General features: G+C 52.5%; 2 protein-coding genes and 1 pseudogene across 13 annotated transcripts in view; all 3 read left to right on the forward strand.

Moving 5' to 3' along the window:
• Positions 1 to 18,220, forward strand: part of LOC127039618 (zinc finger protein 2-like) — a 284,621-nt gene that overhangs the window by 214,917 nt on the left and 51,484 nt on the right. For 4 of the 12 annotated variants that reach the window (XM_050933423.1, XM_050933440.1, XM_050933436.1 and 1 more), the window contains exon 2: positions 3,481 to 3,617. The gene's annotated coding sequence lies outside the window, so the exon portion shown is untranslated. Of the gene's footprint in view, positions 1 to 718; positions 893 to 2,098; positions 2,122 to 2,728; positions 2,817 to 3,480; positions 3,618 to 9,141; positions 9,270 to 10,263; positions 10,801 to 18,220 lie in introns of those variants that run through there. The other 8 variants (XM_050933435.1, XM_050933429.1, XM_050933428.1 and 5 more) reach the window with 8 other exon arrangements.
• Positions 13,356 to 16,189, forward strand: LOC127039773 (zinc finger protein OZF-like; annotated as a pseudogene).
• LOC127039774 (CTD nuclear envelope phosphatase 1-like) overlaps positions 15,118 to 18,220 on the forward strand; it is a 35,410-nt gene continuing 32,307 nt past the window's right edge. Inside the window, exon 1 of the mRNA XM_050933632.1 lies at positions 15,118 to 15,138. Coding sequence (XP_050789589.1) covers positions 15,118 to 15,138 — 21 coding nt within the window. The remainder of the gene's footprint in view (positions 15,139 to 18,220) is intronic.

Raw genomic sequence — 18,220 nt, forward strand, 5'->3', positions numbered from 1 at the left:
CAGGGAGAGAACCCAGGAATCCTGGCTCCCAGCCTCTGCTCTGACCCACCAGCCCCCACTCCCCTCCCAGAGCCAGGGAGAGAACCCAGGAGTCCTGGCTCCCAGCCCCCTGCTCTAACCCACCAGCCCCCACTCCCCTCCCAGAGCCAGGGAGAGAACCCAGGCGTCCTGGCTCCCAGGCCCTCCCGCTCACCTGTATTGGACCCTCCCCCACTCAAGGCTTCACCCCCACCCTTGGTCTCTTCCCACTGCTGCCCCAATGGTTTCACCCACCTGTCGAGGCCCCCCATTTCCTTTTTGGTTTCTTCCACAATCACCCCCCCCTCTTGGGTTCCCTTACATAGTTCGTCCCTCCCCATTGGCCACGCACCCCGTCCGCCCCGCCCCTTCCTCCCATTGGTCTCTCCCTCCGCTCCCCTCGCTCGGTCACGGGACCTCTCTCTGAGTATCAGTCTCCTCCGGGCCGGATCTTCTTCCCGACGGGCACGTGATCAAGCCGGCTGCGTGACGTCAGTCACATGACACGTGTTCCTCCGCCCTGGCCGTATCCTTCCGCCAGCTGATTTCTTGGTCAGCTCCCCGAATGGCCACGCCCCCTTCCGCAGTGGTCACGCCCCCTCCCCACCGCCCCCTCCCTGGAGTCCTGGCCCCTCCCGCTTATTAGCCGCGGCTCCGTCTCTCCCCCCCCCCGCCCGCAATATTTTGTTTTAGTGTCAAACTGCCACGCAGCTGGCGCACCGTACGCTACGTGGGGCTCTGTGAATCGCGGCTGTGCGGTTTCCGGCGACGTGGGGAAAGGCCTGGCCTGCGCTATTAGCGTAGCCCCGCCAAGTCCGGCATGAGTCAGGCGGAAGCGGGACTTACGTCCTTTTCGTAGCCCCGGAACACGGGGGTAGGTGGAAGATCAGCCCCTTTACGCCAGGGGCGTAGCTGCGAGGGCGTAAAGAACCCAGCAGTTACGCTAGCGGCGTAGGTGGTGGCGGCGGTTGCGCTAGTGGCGCCCGAAATGCGAGGCGGTTCGGGCCGCGGTTACGCCGGTGGCGCAGGGCGGCTGTCGGTTACGCCAGCGGCGCAGGAGGTGTGGTGCTTACGTCGGCGGCGCAGGGCTGGCGGTGGTTACGCTAGCGGCGCAGGGAGCCGACGCAGGGCGGGCGGGCGATCTTTACGCCAGCGGCGCAGGGCAAGCGGTCGTTACGCCAGCGGCGCAGGGCCGGCGGGCGGCCGTTACGCCAGCGGTGCAGGGAGGACGCAGGGCGGGCGGCGGTTACGCCAGCGGCGCAGCGAGCCGAGGCACGGCGGGGGGCGGTCGTTACGCCAGCGGCGCAGGCCAGGTGGCGGTTACGCTAACGGCGCAGGGAGCCGAGGCACGGCGGGCGGCTGGCGGTTACGCTAACGGCGTACGGCGGGCGACGGTTACGCTAACGGCGCAGGGAGCCGAGGCAGGGCGGGCGGCTGGCGGTTACGCTAGCGGCGCACGGCGGGCGACGGTTACGCTAACGGCGCAGGGAGCCGAGGCAGGGCGGGCGGCTGGCGGTTACGCTAAGGGCGCAGGGAGCCGAGGTAGGGCGGGCGGTGGTTACGCCAGCGGCGCATTTCGGCCGTTGTTTACGCCGGCGGCGCAGCGAGCCGAGGCAGGGCGGGCGGCTGGCGATTACGCTAGCGGCGCACGGCGGGCGACGGTTACGCGAACGGCGCAGGGAGCCGAGGCAGGGCGGGGGGCTGGCGGTTACGCTAGCGGCGCACGGCGGGCGACGGTTACGCTAACGGCGCAGGGAGCCGAGGCAGGGCGGGCGGCTGGTGGTTACGCCAGCGGCGCAGGGAGCCGAGGCAGGGCGGGCGGCTCTGTTAAGAAGCCGCCCGGTTAACCACGCGCCTCATTTGGAACCGGAAGTTCCTGGCCTAGGCCGCCCAGATGGAAGCCCCCACCGGGGGGAGGGGCGCAGGGCGGGGTAACGCAGGGGCTTGTGGGAGTTGTAGTGCGCCGGGCCTACAACTCCCATCAGCCCCCGCGGACCCAGCGGGCGCCGCTTTGGGCGCGACAGGCTCCGCTCGCAGGGCGGGGCCAGGAGCGGAAGTGACGTCAGTGATTCGGAGGTCTCCCGCGGTAACCGGCAGAGTCGGGTGTGTTGGGCGCGAGGCGCTGCAGTCCCGGGACGTGGGGCCCCCACGGCGAACCCGCCCCCCCGCGGGTGTCTGGGACCGTCCCCCTCCCCCCTACGGGCTCCCACAGCCCCCCCCGCCCGGCCACAGCCCCCCCGTCCCCCCACTTCCTCCCTGGCACGCCCAGCGCATCTTCCCGCCCCCCCCCCCACGGGCTCCCACAGCTCCCTCTGCTCTGCGACAGCCCCCCACCTTCCCGCCTCCCCCCAGCATGTTTTTCCTTCCCCCCCCTGGCCAGCCACAGCCCTCCTATCCCCCCGCTCCCCACCGGCACCCCCAGTGTGTCTTTCCTCCCCCGCATGGGCTCCCACAGCCCCCCCGCCCGGCCACAGCCCCCCCGTCCCCCCACGGGCTCCCACAGCCCCCCCGCCCTTCCACAGCCCCCACGGGCCCCGCCCGGCCACAGCCCCCCCGCCCCCCACGGGCCCCGCCCGCCACAGCCCCATCTGCGCGCCCAGCTCATCTTCCCCCCCCCACAGGCTCCCACAGCCCCCCCATCCCAGCTACAGCCACAGCCGCCCCACCCTCCCGCTTCCCCCTGGCACCTCCAGCTCTCCTTTCCTCCCCCCCACGGGCTCCCACAGCCCCCCCATCCCAGCTACAGCCCCCCCTCACCCAGCCACAGCCCAGTCGGACAGAGACTCCCAGAGCCAGGGGTGGGGGCAGGGCCGAGGGTGTGAAATCGGGGTCAGGTGGGGGTGGGGCAGAGGGTGTGAAATGAGGGGGATCAGGGAGGGGGGAGGGGGCAGAGGCTGTGAAATGGGGGAGTCAGAGATGGGGGAGGGGGCAGAGGGTGTGAGATGGAGGGGTCAGGGATGGGGGAGGAGCAGAGGGTGTGAAATGGGGGGGTCAGGGAGGGGGCAGAGGGTGTGAAATGGGGGAGTCAGAGATGGAGGGTTGGGGAGAGGGCAGAGGGTGTGAGATGGAGGGGTCAGGGATGGGGGAGGAGCAGAGGGTGTGAAATGGGGGGTCAGGGAGGGGGGAGGGGGCAGAGGGTGTGAGATGGGGGGGATCAGGCGGGGGGGATGGGAAGCTGTTCCTGTGAATCCCTCTCAGCACATGGGGAGCGAGGGGGGCGGACGGAGGTTCGATCCCCCGGCTGCAATGATCCCTTTAAAAGGAGTCTGGCCGCTTCCTTCCTGAGCCACGTTTCTGGTAGACGTGTGTTAATCCGGAGTCACTGCAAGGCAGAACAGGGAGTGACTCCAGATTAACATGGGGGCAGATAAGATCAGGGCATGTCCTGGTGGGGAGGGGGTTTCAGTTGTTGCCAAAGGGGGGAAAGTGACTCCGTTTCTCTCTATCTCTTTCTCTGCTCAGGATATTGGGGTTGAGCTTTGTGGGTCAGACGCTGTTTCCCGATTGTGGTCTGGGAGCCCAGGCTGAGCAGCTGCTGCTCCCCCAGTGGGATCGGGGCAGGGGAGTGACCATGAGTGAAGCTTCCTGTGCCAGCCAAGGTGAGGATTTTCTTCTGCTGTAATTAGCCCTATAGGTCAACCCAAGGCTCTGCCCACACTGACATCTGAGCTAGAGGTGCCAGGTGATTCATAGAGACCTCAGGGTCTGGGCATGAGAGTGACTCTGCACAAACAGCCCTTCCTCACCCCACATCTCTCCCCCCTTAGCAATTGCAGGAGCCAATCCAGTCATAGGAGAGCGAACCCCCAGGACTGCCTGTCAGCCAGAGGGGGAGAGACAGGGGAAGGGAGACACAAGGATTAAAAGGAGAGAGACTGAAAAGGGCAGTGGGAGGAATAATTGGGGGGAGAGATTCCCAGATCCCCACACACTTAATGCCGCATCCCTGGGCAGATTCACTTTCCTGTGAGCAAAGTGAGTGCAGGAAGAGGAAAAGCCTGTTCCCCCTGCTGTGGGAGTGTGCTGCCCTGGAGACAGTGTCGGGGGAATCCCCCAGGATCGCTCCTTTTTGTTCTGCGCTTCTCTCCCATCCGGTTCCCAGACCTTGTTACTGGGAGGGTTTCAAAATGTCTCGGTGGTTTAGTGCTCGTGGAAGGGGCCGGTTAGTGCTGTAATAAAGTGGCCAAACATTTCCCCCGCATAGAGTCGTAGAACTGTGGGGCTGAAATGAACCGTGAGAGGGCAGCTAGTCCGGCCCCCAGCACTCAGCTGTTTGTCTTACCTGTCCTTAAAAACCTCCAGTGATGGGGATTCCACTGCCTCTCTTGCTAATGTATTCCGGTGCTTCATCCGTTTTTTCACAATTGATTCAGATTTAGTTTGTGATCCACTGTAGCCCCCGATCATTTTCAGTAGTACTAACCCCTGCCCAACTACTCCCCACTTTGTAGTGGTGCATTTGGTTTTCCTTTCCTAAGTCTAGTACTTTCACTTGTCTTTATTGAATTTCATCTTGTTCATTCAGCCCATTTCTCCTGTGTGTAAATGTTATCTTGAATTCTAATCCTGTCCTCCAACACGCTTGCAGCCCCTCGCAGCTGCTGCTATCTGCATATTTAGACAGCATGCTCTCCAGTCCGTTATCCGAGTAATGAGTGAAAATATTGACTATATCAGATCCAGGACTGGCCCCTGGGCACCCCATTGTATACATCCTCCCATTGGACAGTGAACCGCTAATGATTACTGTCTGAGTACAGTCTTCCAACAACATTTTCACCCATTTTATAACACTTTCATGTGCACCACATTTCCCTGGTTCACTGTGAGAATGTCATGGGGGCCTGTGTCAAAAGCCAGACCAAAATCAAGATATGTCCTATCTACAGTGTCCCGTGGATCCGTAAATCCAGTACCCCTGTGAAAGCAGGAAATGAGATTGACTTGGCATTATTTGTTTTTGAAAATCCAGGCTGGCTTTAAATTATCACGTTCCTGTCCTCTAGGTGCTTGCAAATTGATTGTTTAATAATTTGTTCATTCCAGGTATCTAAGGAAGGCTTGACTTTATTCCTCAGTTCTGTTTTAAAAGATGGGTACAATGTTTGCCCTTCTCCAGTCTTCACCGTTCTCCAGGTGTTCTCAAAGATGATTGGTAATGTTTCCCAGATTGCCTCAGCTAATTCCTTGAGCTAAGGCTAATTTAATGGTTGACTTTAATATATCTAATGTATCTACATATTTTGTATCCTGTTCTTTCCCTATTGTGGTGTCTGTTTCTTCCTCTTCTTCATTAATAATTATTACCTGAATAGTTAAGGACAACCTGGGGAATTATAGACCAATCAGCTTCTTTTAATTCCCCAGAAAGATAATGGAACAAATAATTAAGCAATCATTTAGCAAACACCTAGAAGATAATAAGGTGATAAGTAACAGTCAGCATGGATTTGTGAGGAACAAATTGTGTCAAAGCACCCTAATGTTTTTTTTCTGACAGGATAACAAGCTTGTGGATAGAGGGGAAGCGGTAGACATGGTATATCGTGACTTCAGTAATGCTTTTGATGCTGTCTTGCATGACCTTCTCCTAAATAAACTAGAGAAGTACAACTGGAACAGAACTACCATTAAGTGGGTGCGTAGCTGGTTGGAAAACTGTCCCCAGAGAGTGGTTCTCAGTGGTTGACGCTCAAGCTGGAAGGGCATATCGATTGGGGTCCCACTGGGATCAGTTCAGGGTCCGGTTCTGTTCAATACCTTTGTCAGTGATATAGATAATGGCATAGAGAGGACACTTAAAAAGTTTGTGGACCACACCAAGCTGGGAGGGGTTGCAAGTGCTTTGGAAGATAGGATTAAAATTTAAAATGATCTGGACAAAATGGTCTGAAGTAAATAGGATTAAATTTTAAGAACATAAGAATGGCCGTACTGGGTCAGACCAAGGGTCCATCCGGCCCAGCATCCTATCTGCCCACAGTGGCCAATGCCAGGTGCCCCAAGGGAGTGATCTCTCTCCTGCCATCCATCTCCACTCTCTGACAAACAGAGGCTAGGGACACCATTCCTTACCCATCCTGGCTAATAGCCATTAATGCGCTTAACCTCCATGAATTTATCTAGTTCTCTTTTAAACCCCGTTATAGTCCTAGCCTTCACAACCTCCTCAGGCAAGGAGTTCCACAGGTTGACTGTGCGGCGTGTGAAGAACTTCCTTTTATTTGTTTTAAACCTGCTGCCCATTAATTTCATTTGGTGGCCCCTAGTTCTTGTAATATGGGAACAAGTAAATAACTTTTCCTTATTCACTTTCTGCACATCACTCATGATTTTATAGACCTCTATCATATCCCTCCTTAGTCTCCTCTTTTCCAAGCTGAGAAGTCCCAGCTTCTTTAATGTTTCCTCATATGGGACCTGTTCCAAACCCCTAATCATTTTAATTGCCCTTCTCTGACCAAATAAGGACAAATGTAAAGTGCTCCACTTAGGAACGACCTATCAGTTGCACACATACAGAATGAGAAATGACTGCCTAGGAAGGAGCACTGCCGAAAGGGAGCTGGGGGTCATAGTGGATCACAAGCTAAATATGAGTCAACGGGGTAACCCTGTTGCAAAAAAAGCGAACTTGATTCTGGGCTATATTAGCAGGAGTGTTGTAAGCAAGACACAATAAGTCATTCTTCCGCTCTGCTCTGTGCTGATTAGGCCTCAGGTGGAGTATTGTGTCCAGTTCTGGGTGCCACATTTCAGGAAAGATTTGGAGAAAGTTCACAGAAGAGCAACAAAAATGTTGAAAAGTCTATGAGGGAAGATTGAAAAACTTGGATGTGTTTAGTGTGGAGAAGAGAAGAGAGGGGACATAACAGTTTTCAAGCATGTAAAAGGTTGTTACAAGGAGGAAGGAGAAAAATTGTTCTCATTAACGTCTCAGGACAAGGACAATGGGCTTAAATTGCAGCTGTGAAAATAGAATGAATTATATTGTAAAAATAAGACTGGATTAAAGAAATGTTGTATGTACCTTTAAGCAGAATTAAGAAATGTTGAAATACAGGTGCCAGGAAAAGAAACATTAGGCATAAATAATGGTGCTAATGGCGAAACATTAACAGAAGATCGGTAATAGTTAGTAAGGAAATAAGATATGCATGTCTAGCTCAGGTAAACTTATCACGTTCTGCTTCCTTAGTTATCTTGTTCAGTTCTCGCCCTTTTATCTGTATGAACAAGATAGTTTGTGTCTTGCATGGTGCTCACATTATCTGGGTGTTAGTAGCAGAGAGCTGTGCTAATAAAACAGAGTGGTCTGACAAACTGTGAGTCCTGAGTCTATTTTTGACACAGCAAAGGTGGTTTAGGTTGGACATTAGGAAAAACTTCCTAACTGTCGGGGTGGTTAAGCACTGGAATAAATTGTCTAGGGAGGCTGTGAAATATCGGTCACTGGAGATTTTTAAGAGCAAGTTGGATAAGACACCTCTCAGGGATGGTCTAGCTAATACTTAGTCCTGCCATGAGTGCAGAGAATTGGGCTAGAGACCTCTCGAGGTTCCTTCCTATCATTATGAAGCGGAATTCACCAAGCGTTGGATTGTTCACCCACTAATAGGGAAAGTGAGCTGGTTTTAGACCGTCGTGAGACAGGTTAGTTTTGTCCTACTGATGATGTGTTGTTGCAATGTGATTCTATGCTTGTGCTGTTCTTTTGTACTCACCCATAGCAATTTGTCCATGATTGAAATTTTTGTAGGATTTCTTTTTATTGTCTCGTCGTTAAAGAGCGCATAATGGAGTCATATTGGCAGCTTACTATTCTTTCCGTCTTTCCTTCGCATTGTGATCGTTTGCTGTTGCTTGTTTAGTCCTGTCTCTGAGAAACTGCCAGCTCTCCTGAGCTCTATTCTCCTTAGAATTTTGTTCACATGGCACCTCGCTGTGATGGGTTTGGCCCTTTGGGGTGTCACCTGACGTGCTGGGGTGCCACTGAGGCAGCCTGTTCTGCCAGCCTGGGTGCCCTTTACCTGGCCGGGTTAGGCTCACAAGCCTCTTCCAGCCAAGCACACGGCAGAGCCACGCCCAGCTTCACAGAGAGACAGATCCGCCCTGGAAAGATTCAGCCTTACGGTCTTGCCCCAACACTCTGGTGCCCGCTCCTTTTAAGGGGTACAGACCCAAAGGTTTTATGAAAATCGTCCCCTCCATCAATGTAGAGGGAGATATGCACAACTTCTCCCCTCCCCCCCCCCGTTAAATTACATAAACTGGGTTATATTATAAACAAGAAAGAAGTTTATTAACTACAAAAGGTGAATTTTAAGTGAATGTAAGAGAGAACAGACAGAACAAAGCAGAATATGCAAGTTAAGCTCAATCTACTTAAAAACAGGTTACACAATGTAATTTTTTACCCTAAATGTTATTTGAGGCAGGTTGCAAAGTTTCTATGGTTCAGAATTCCAGTTATGTTTCTGTTCAGACTGGACCCCTGTCTCAGTCTGGACTCCCTCCTGGCCTTGGCTTCAGGTGGCTTTAGCAGTCTTTCTTCTTGGGCAGACAGGCCACGGAGAAGAGGAGTCTCGTTTGCCTTTCTCTCCACCCTTAAATGGGATTTACACAAGGCGGGAATCTTTTGTTTCTCAAACTTGACCTCTTGCCCCACCCTTCCCTTCCCATGGAAAGTTACAAGAAGTCCCAGGTAATGTTGAGTATCGGGTGACAAGACCACCTTACTCGGTAGTGTCACAGCGTCCATGAGTCAGTGGCAGTACGGAGTCTTTTCACAGTCCATTGTCCTGTCTTCCCACCGGTTAGTCAGCATCAACCCTGAAATGCCTGTCCCCCTGGTTACTACGTCCATCTTCTGAAGCAAACGTGTCCCCAACACATTCCAAGAGCTCATTAGACACTTTGTGTCTGTTTGAATTCCTTTTCTAACAGGTGTCTGGGTAGTTCAAGTCCCGTGTCTTCCCCCCGTCCCATTACTAATTGTGTTTTGAATATTTCTCTTATTTGCATGACAGAGTCGAGAACATCCATCTGCGAGGAAAGAGCCGGGGGGAATTGTGATGTGACGTGACTGTCCTGTTCTGACACGTACCCTTCATGCCCTGACAGGCTGCAGTGTCACGTCCCATCCTCCCAGGGAAGAGAGATGGCTGCCGTGGGGCCAGCTCAGATAGGGATTATCGGGCAGTTGCTGGTGGGCTCCTGTTGGCGGCAGAAAGGCTGTAAAGCCATAGGAGGTGGGTACTTCTGAGGGTGGTTAGGAGGTGGGAGGGGGAAGGAAATACCCAGGGTGGAGAAAGGGATGGGGAGAGGGTGTGACAAACAGGCTGGGATTAGTTTACGGTGGGGCCTAGATTCTAGCAACAGACCCATGGGATTTGTGGATGGCAATTCCCTAATTTGTCAGTTGTCACGGTGTCCCCGGGCGATGCTCTGGAACTGCACCATACGAGGGCAGTCAGGACTCTAGGGGAGCCTCCTCTCTCTGAGCAGACTGTCACCAGGGCTTCAACCTTCCTGGGTCTGACCTCGAGCATTCACAGCAGCCCCTTCCACACGGTGGCTTCCCACAGCGAGTCTGCCCAGGCGGGGTCCTGGGGAAGCCAGAGGGCCCTGCTCCCCAACTCCGCAGTGAGACGTGACTCTCAGCCAGCCAGTAAAACAGAAGGTTTATTAGACAACAGGAACACGGTCCAGACCAGAGCTACTAGGTACAGGAAACAGGAGCCCTAAGTCAGGTCCATCATGGGAGGGTTAGGGAGCCCGGAACCCAGTTCTGGGCCTCCCTCCATTTCCCCAGCCAGCTTCAAACTGAAACTCCCTCCAGCCCCTGCTCTGGCCTTTGTCTATTTCCTGGGCTAGGAGGCCACCTGATCTCTTTGTTCTCCAACACCTTCAGTTGGCACCTTGCAGGGGAGGAGGGGCCCAGGCCATCAGTTGCCCAGACAGGGTGTTGGCCATTCTTTGTGCAGACAGCATCACACTGGCCCTCTAGGGTTCTACAACAATCACACACCCTGGTCCCCCCACCTAGATACTTAAGAAAGGCATAGGGGAAACTGAGGCACCCACAAAATATTCAGAGATAACATTAAGAACATTCTCACTTCGGCACAGTGGGCTCCTGTTGGCGGGAGAAGGGCAGTAAAGACATAGGAGGTGGGTGCTTCTGGGGGTAGTCAGGAGCTGGGAGGGGGCAGGAAATACCCAGGGTGGAGAAAGGGAGAGGGAGAGGGTGTGACAAACCAGCTGGGATTTGTTTACGGTGGTGCCTAGATTCTAGCAACAGACCCATGGGGTTTGTGGATGGAAATTCCCTAATTTGTCAGCCCCCCTGGACTGGGCTGGGGAAATGTACCAGCCTCCAATACTGGAGTCTGAACCTACTAGCCAGAGGGCAACCGCCAGTGAGGCCCGGGGAAGACACCCCATCCCATCCCATCCCATCCAAGTGCTGGCACTGGGGAGGCTGTTGGATATCTGCCAGGGGGCTCCATCACCTGAATCAGCCTCTGGCAGGTAGGTGAGTGTTGAATGTGAAGACTCCTCCCATCTCTCTCTGCTAGAAGGGGCGAGGGGCTCTCTGTCTCTCTCTCTCTTCCCTCCCCCGATGCCTCCTGGCTGCTCTGATGGGGAGGGAGTGTGATCCTGCCTCCCAGAGCTTCCATGTGATTGGCCCTCTCCCCTGTGACCGGTGGGGTTGTCACTGGGCAGCAGGTGCAGAGTGGGGGGCTCTTTCTCTTTCAGGGGCCGGTGACTTTCGAGGAGGTGGCTTTGTATTTCACCAGGGAAGAGTGGGCTCTGCTGGACCCTGCTCAGAGAGCCCTTTACAGACATGTCATGCAGGAGAACTACAAGAACGTGACCTCGCTGGGTAAGGATTCCCATCCCCTCAGTTCTTAGAAGGGGAAATGAAGAGTTAAGGTTCACAATACACCCTCAGCGTTGCCCTGTTTCAGCGACACCCCGAGAGGCCAGTGAGACGCAGACCAGCGCTCTGCCCTCCCGGCTACAGAACACTTTGGGAGCAGAGCACAGGTGCAGGACAGTGCAGACGCTGACACCATCTCTTTGCTAAGGCAAAACTTGGGATTAGGTCCGATGTAGGGAACAGAAGCTGCCTCCCCCCGGCCTGCGCTCAGATCCTGAGCCTACTGCACACAATCCATCTTGGACTTTCATAATGTCACCACCCCTTTACCCTTCCAATGAGGATTCCTTCTGAGTCCTTGCCTTCACTTACCCCTCACTGAGCCCCAGGGACCCCAGGCATGTATGGCACCAGCCTGCTGACAAACCTTGTGGCAAGAACACACCCTTGTGCGCCTTTATTGATGCTGCCTACACCACTCCGCACTGAAATGAGGAATACCTGTTCCTTCCAGTTTCACGTGCACCTCTCTCGGTGTCACAGCTCTGCCAAGCTAGTCCCTCCACTGTTCATGTAAAGCTACAGCTGGCACAGTGCACGCTGCTGGAGTGCCTGCAAATAAATGCTGGTGTTCACATCTGAGGGACACAACGCACAATGGCATGTGCTAAGTCCTTCCTTCTGTCAATCAAGACATTTTAAGGCCAAGGGAGACTATTTGGTCATCTAGTCTGACCTCCTGTGTAATACGGGCCAAGAGAGGTTGTGGGATCCTGGTCACTGGAGGTTTTGAAGAAGAGGTTAAACCGATGGTCTGTGTATACTTGGTCCTGCCTCACGGCTGGAGGATGGACTAACTGACACCTTGAGGTCCTTTTACCCTGTGTGTTTGTTATTTTATGATTCATGCTCCTAGCCCTTCACTTTGACCTTGTCTCCCTCTGGAGAATGGGGGCTTTATTTAGTAGGTTTTTTAATGAAAAATAAGCATGGGTCAGCTTCCCTCTCAATGTGCTTCGTTACTGACTGGGTGTGAAGGAGTGAATTCCTCTCCTGGGATGGAAGTTTAATTCCTGTTGAAGTAGCATAGGCCTGTCTCCATTTACATGGAAACACGATCGAGAACTGTCCGCGTATGAATGCAGCACACTGGACAATGCAAAGCCTCTCATGTGGTTGTAAATACCTACTGGCTGCAGCACCCCAGAAGAGACGGTGTTTATAAGGAGTCTGAAATCATTGAGACTCGCTGAGGTGCCATCATGACATACAAGGGTGCTGCCTCCAGAATGCCCTGTCTCAGAGTGGTGGAGCTGTGGGGAACACCCTTCCAAACAGCAAAGCCTCGGAAGTAGCACATATTGGGATGTTTGCGCTGCCTTTGGGAGAGACCCTCCCAGTCTGGGTCCCCAGACTGGCCTTGGTGGCCTGTATGTAACTGCAAATATGTTGTAGATTGGGCTGGAGCTCATCTCTTAAGCCTAAGCTGCAGTGTTTACACCAGCGTATGTGTACCCCTGGGGTACGCAGAGGTCTTCCAGAGTTGCTACAGCAAAATCACTAGCCAAGTCAGTACAGAGTAAAATTTCATACAATGACTTGTTTATACTGATCTATATAATATACCTTGAAATGTAAGTACAATATTTATATTCCAATTATTTAGTTTATAATGATATGGTAAAAATGAGCAAGTCAGCAAATCATGGTGTGCGGTGACACTTTTGTATTTTATGTCTGATTTTGTAAGCAAGTAGTTTTTAAATGAGGTGTAACTCAGAGGTACGCAAGACAAATCAGACCCCTGAAAGGGGCACAGTAGTGTGGAAAGCCACCGGTCTACACAACTATTTTTAACGTGCTAGCACCTACAGTGGAGCACCCATAGGGAGACACATCTCAAAGAACCATTGTTACTGCACAAGTTGAGTAACTTCTTCTTTTGCATGTTACCTGATCTCACTGGTTTTCTTTCCCCTGAGCAGGGTTCCCAGTTTCCAAACCTGATGTCCTCTCCCAGCTGGAACGAGGGGAAGAGCCGTGGGCCCCAGATCTCCAGGGCTCAGAGGAAAGAGAGATCCTGAGAGGCAGCTGCATGGGTGAGGGATCATTAAACCTACTGAGCTGTTGAAGGAAACAGCTGGGATTCCCAGCAAAGACCTTGTGAGGTCTCTGGGTTCAGGGTGGTCCTCAGCAGGTGTCCTATCCTCAGGGCGGATACTGTTCCTGGCTTCCTACCCATCCTAACTCCTGGCAGTAGTTCTCTCCCCAGACTCCCTTCTCTCTGACTGTTTCGGTGGGAACTGGATGCAGAATTGATCCTCTCCTCTCTCCCCGTTGGAGAAAAATCAGGGACTGAATTTCCCCATCTCCAGCTACTGTCTTGGCTTGTTCCCCCCTTTTCCCTTCCGGTTTCTGAGGTTTTCCTTTCTCTGTCCCAGCAGGTGAGGGGATGGTGAGAGAGACTGTGGAGCAGACGCCTCAGCAGGAAGAGGAGCAAGTGGAAGCACGTGGGGCGTTGTTGCAAAGATGCAAAGGGAGTGTGTCCATGAGTTGTGAGCAGGGAAAAGGCTCTCAGGGGCAGCACAGGCCAGAGAAGCGTCAGGGAAACCAGCCAGCGCAGAAAGTTGGAATATTTGTTAATTATCGGGAAACTCACAAAGGCCTCAAGGAAGCCACGACCCAGCAGAGAATCCTGACGGGAGAGAGAAATAACACGAACTTTGAGTGTGGAAAAAAGTTCAGGAGGCACTTACACCATTAGAAAATCCACACTGGAGTGAGACCCTATGGATGCTGCGAGTGCGGGAAAACCTTCGCTGAGCGCTCAACCTTTATTCGCCATCAGAGGATCCACATCAGAGTGAGACCCTATGGATGCTGCGAGTGCGGGAAAACCTTCGCTGAGCGCTCAACTCTTACTCGCCATCAGAGTATTCACACAGGCGAGAAACCCTATGGATGCTGTGAGTGCGGGAAAACCTTCGCGCAGCGCTCACAACTTCTTAGCCACCAGAGAATCCACACTGGAGTGAGACCCTATGGATGCTGCGAGTGTGGGAAAGCCTTCACTGAGCACTCACGCCTTATTCGCCATCAGAGGAGCCACACAGGGGAGAAACCCCATGAATGCTGTGAGTGTGGGAAAAGCTTCGCTCAGCGCTCACACCTTATTCGCCATCAGAAGATCCACACAGGGGAGAAACCCTATGGATGCTGCGAGTGCGGGAAAACCTTTACTGAGAGCTCGCACCTTATTCACCATCAGAGGAGCCACACGGGGGAGAAACCCTATGGATGCTGCGAGTGCGGGAAAACCTTCACTGACCACTCATGCCTTATTCGCCATCAGAGGAGCCACACAGGGGAGAAACCCTATGGATGCTGCGAGTGCGGGAAAACCTTTGCTCGGCGCTCACATCTTATTCGCCATCAGAGGATCCATACTGGGGAGAAACCCTATGGATGCTGCGAGTGTGGGAAAACCTTCGCTCGGCGCTCACACCTTATCCGCCATCAGAGGAGCCACACCGGGGAGAAACCTTATGAATGCTGTGAGTGCGGGAAAACCTTTGCTCGGAGTTCACACATTATTACGCATCAGAGGAGCCACACAGGGGAGAAACCCTACGAATGCCGTGAGTGCGGGAAAGCCTTCACTCAGATCTCAGGCCTTATTTCACATCAGAGGAGCCACACAGGAGAGAAACCTTATGGATGCCGTGAGTGTGGGAAAACCTTTGCTCACTTCTCAAATCTTATTACACATCAGAGGATCCACACAGGGGAGAAACCCTATAAATGCCATGAGTGTGCGAAAACGTTCGCTCAGCACCCACACCTTATTGCCCATCAAAGGATCCACACAGGAGAGAAACCCTATGAATGCCATGAATGCGGGAAAACGTTCACTGCGAGATCAGGCCTTACTACACATCAGAGGAACCACACAGGGGAGAAACCCTATGGATGCTGTGAGTGAGGGAAAACCTTCACTTGGAGATCTGGCCTTATTACACATCAGAGGAGCCACACAGGAGAGAAAACCCTATGAATGCCGTGAGTGCGGGAAATTCTTCCATCATGACTCTTCTCTTATGTATCACCAGAGAAGCTGCAAGGGAGAGAAACACCATGAAAATCTCGTCTGGGTCTCAGAAAAGATGTTTTTTCCCTTTTGCTAATTCCCAAGTAGTGAACTTTAGGTAGCATTTATGGCGTCTCAGCTCTCTCAGGTGAGTTGTCTGCTTTTCCATTTTGCAGCTCACCCTTCCTTGGAGTGAAGCCCACGGTGTTTTTCATCAACCCCTTTGTCCTGCATCATGGAAGTGTGCGTCCCTCCAGGATTGTCCGTCAGCCCCAGGTGGGGGAGCCAGGAGTGACCTTTACTCGGTACATGGAGGTTAAATCTACCTGGGCCTTGGCTGCACTAGGGTTTTCCATGGAGTTAGCTAGATTGAGTTAGGGATCCTGACGTAAAAACACAACTAGTTTTTTCAATGAAGAAAATAGCCCATATAGCGTCCAGGGTAAAGTAGCAAACCTCCTCACCGCCGGACACAACCTCCGTCACTTTTCCTAGTCTAACCAATTTTGGAGCATCACGTTTATACTTTTCCTCCCACTGCAGTGATTGTTAGTCACCAGGTTCCCCCATTAGGGACAGATTGCCTCGTTCCCAGATTGCACTGGGTTCTGCTGAATAGCAGTTGTGTCTTGTACCCTTTTTCCTCAATGTAAATATAACAGAGAAGGATTGGGGATAGAGGGTGTGATGAAGTGGGGATTTTCCCTTGTTATGTTGTATGTGAGCCTATGTGAGTTTTACATGAATATTGTGTGTGCCTCAGTTTCCCTGTGTGCTGCACCAATACCTCGGTGGTGGGAATAAGGGTGTGTGACTGTGACAAAGTGGGAATGTTCTCAATGTTTTCTTTGAACACTGGGTGGGTGCCTGTGGCACAGCAAGGAGTGGGGAGTGTTGACCTGGGAAGGTAGCAGGGGAGGTTTATTGGGACTGGCTGCACTGGGGATGGGAGACTTTCCTTGAGGGAAGCTATCTGTGCATGTAACATGAGAACCCAGGAGGGAGGTTGGAGCCAGGTGACACCTCTGCTTGGGAAACTGGACAAAGGCTGGGGGAGGAGCTGGGGGGAGGCTGGGTGAGAGGCTGGAGGGAGGTTCAGTTTGGAGATGGCTGGGGAAATGGAGCGGAGCCAGGTGAGGCTCTGGTCTTCCTGCCTCCCCAGAATGGACCCGGCCAAGGGGTCCCGTCTCTGTACCTACAAGCTCTGTTTTAGACCATGTTCCTGTCATGTAATAAACCTCTGTTTTACTGTCTAGCTGAGAGTCACGTCTGACTGCGAAATTGGGGTGCAGGACCCTGTGGCTTCCCCAGGACCCCACGTGTGCGGACTTGCTGTGGGAAGTGTACGGTGGGGCAGGGGATGCTGAATGCTCTGGAGTCAGACCCAGGAAGGTGGAAGCTGTGTAAGCTTCTTGCCCTGGAGACAGTCTGCTCAGAGAGAGGAGGCTTCCCCAGAGTCCTGACCGGCTTCGTAGGGAGCAGTTCCAGGGCATTGCCCTGGGACTCCGTGACACCATGTGGAATTGATCTTCTCCACGTTCTACAGTTCCACCGCTCAATGCGTCCTATGATTCAGGGTTCTCAGCCCTCTGTTTGTGGATCACAATTTGTTTCCTTTGCTCCTAAAACAGTAATTTAGGGCCTGAGATGAAAGTGTCACAGACCTGGATGGGGAATTTGAATGGATCGCAAATACAGTGAGATCATTTGGAGTTGAAATCCCAGTTTCCAACGGCTGGCAAAGCCTGTTGTAGGACTTTTCCTACGGAGATGGGTTTGTTTGCAGATGGGGAGGCTGGCTGGTTGGTTTGTTTTTTTCCATTATGGCGATGCTAGAACTTGCGTCTGACGAAGTGGAGATCACCCACAAAAGCTTATGCCCCAATATGTTTGTTACTCTGTAAGGTGCCACAGGACTCTTGGTTGCTTTTTACAGATCCAGACTAACATGGCTCCCCCTCTGATACTAGAACTTCTGTAAATAATATGACTCAGGCCTAATGAGCGAAGGAGGTTTGAACAGCTCAGAGGAGAACGCAATGGGAGAATCTCTTGTCCTGATTCTGAGTGGTCATAGAATCATAGGCTCATAGAAGATCAGGCCTGGAAGGGACTGTGACGTTATTGATATAATCTGGGACCATATAGAACATGGCTGCAACCAAGGTCCTGTAGTGGCACCAAATCTTATGTAAAGGGGGTCATATAAGGTGTCTAAGACCAGGTTATGGGTTGCTGGTTAGGATTATGCTGTCTGTATGTCTGTATCATTTTGTAGTTGAAGTTATGAATATTGGCTTTGTACTGTCTGTATTTCAAACTTGTGCTGTGCTGCTGGGTGACACCTCAGACCATTTGGTGTCAGTTCTGCCTAGCCTGCTTGATGGCCCATTAAGGACCATGAGCTACACAATTGACCCATTGAGAGAAGGCAGATACACCTTGTAACTCAACAAAGTATGCAGGGACTTGCCCATGTGACTCCAGACTCCATTTTGCTGTAATTTTCCACAGTAAGAACAAAGAGGTTCTTACACCTGGAAAAGCCTATAAAAGGCTGGTGCCTCATCTCCATCTTGTCTTCAGTCCTGCTTCTTACCTCTAGAGGGACTTTGCTACAAACTGAAACTCTGAACAAAGGACTGATGACCCATCCCAGCTGGGATGTTCTCCGGAGACTTGATTTGAACCTGCAGTTTACTCCATCACTGCTACAAGCCTGAACTAAGAACTTTGCCATTACTGTATGTAATTGATTCCATTTAACCAATTCTAGCTCTCATCTCTATTCTTTTCCTTTTATGAATAAACCTTTAGATTTTAGATTCTAAAGGATTGACAGCAGCGTGATTTGTGAGTAAGATCTGATGTGTATATTGACCTGAGTCTGGGGCTTGATTCTTTGGGATTGAGAGAACCGTTTTCTTTTATTGAGGTGTTGGTTTTCATAACCATTCATCCCCAGGACGAGTGGCACTGGTGGTGATACTGGGAAACTGGAGTGTCTAAGGGAATTCCTTGTGTGACTTGTGGTTAGCCAGTGGGGTGAGACCAAAGTCCTCTTTGTCTGGCTGGTTTGGTTTGCCTTAGAGGTAGAAAAACCCCAGCCTTGGGCTGTGACTGCCCTGTTTTAAGTGATTTGTCCTGAATTGGCACTCTCAGTTGGGTCCTGCCAGAAACGCATCGCTACAGAGGCATAGTCGGCAGGATCCACAGAACTAGGTCAATTA

Source organism: Gopherus flavomarginatus, chromosome 23 (assembly GCF_025201925.1).
Source record: "Gopherus flavomarginatus isolate rGopFla2 chromosome 23, rGopFla2.mat.asm, whole genome shotgun sequence".
Classification (NCBI taxonomy): Eukaryota; Metazoa; Chordata; order Testudines; family Testudinidae; genus Gopherus; species Gopherus flavomarginatus.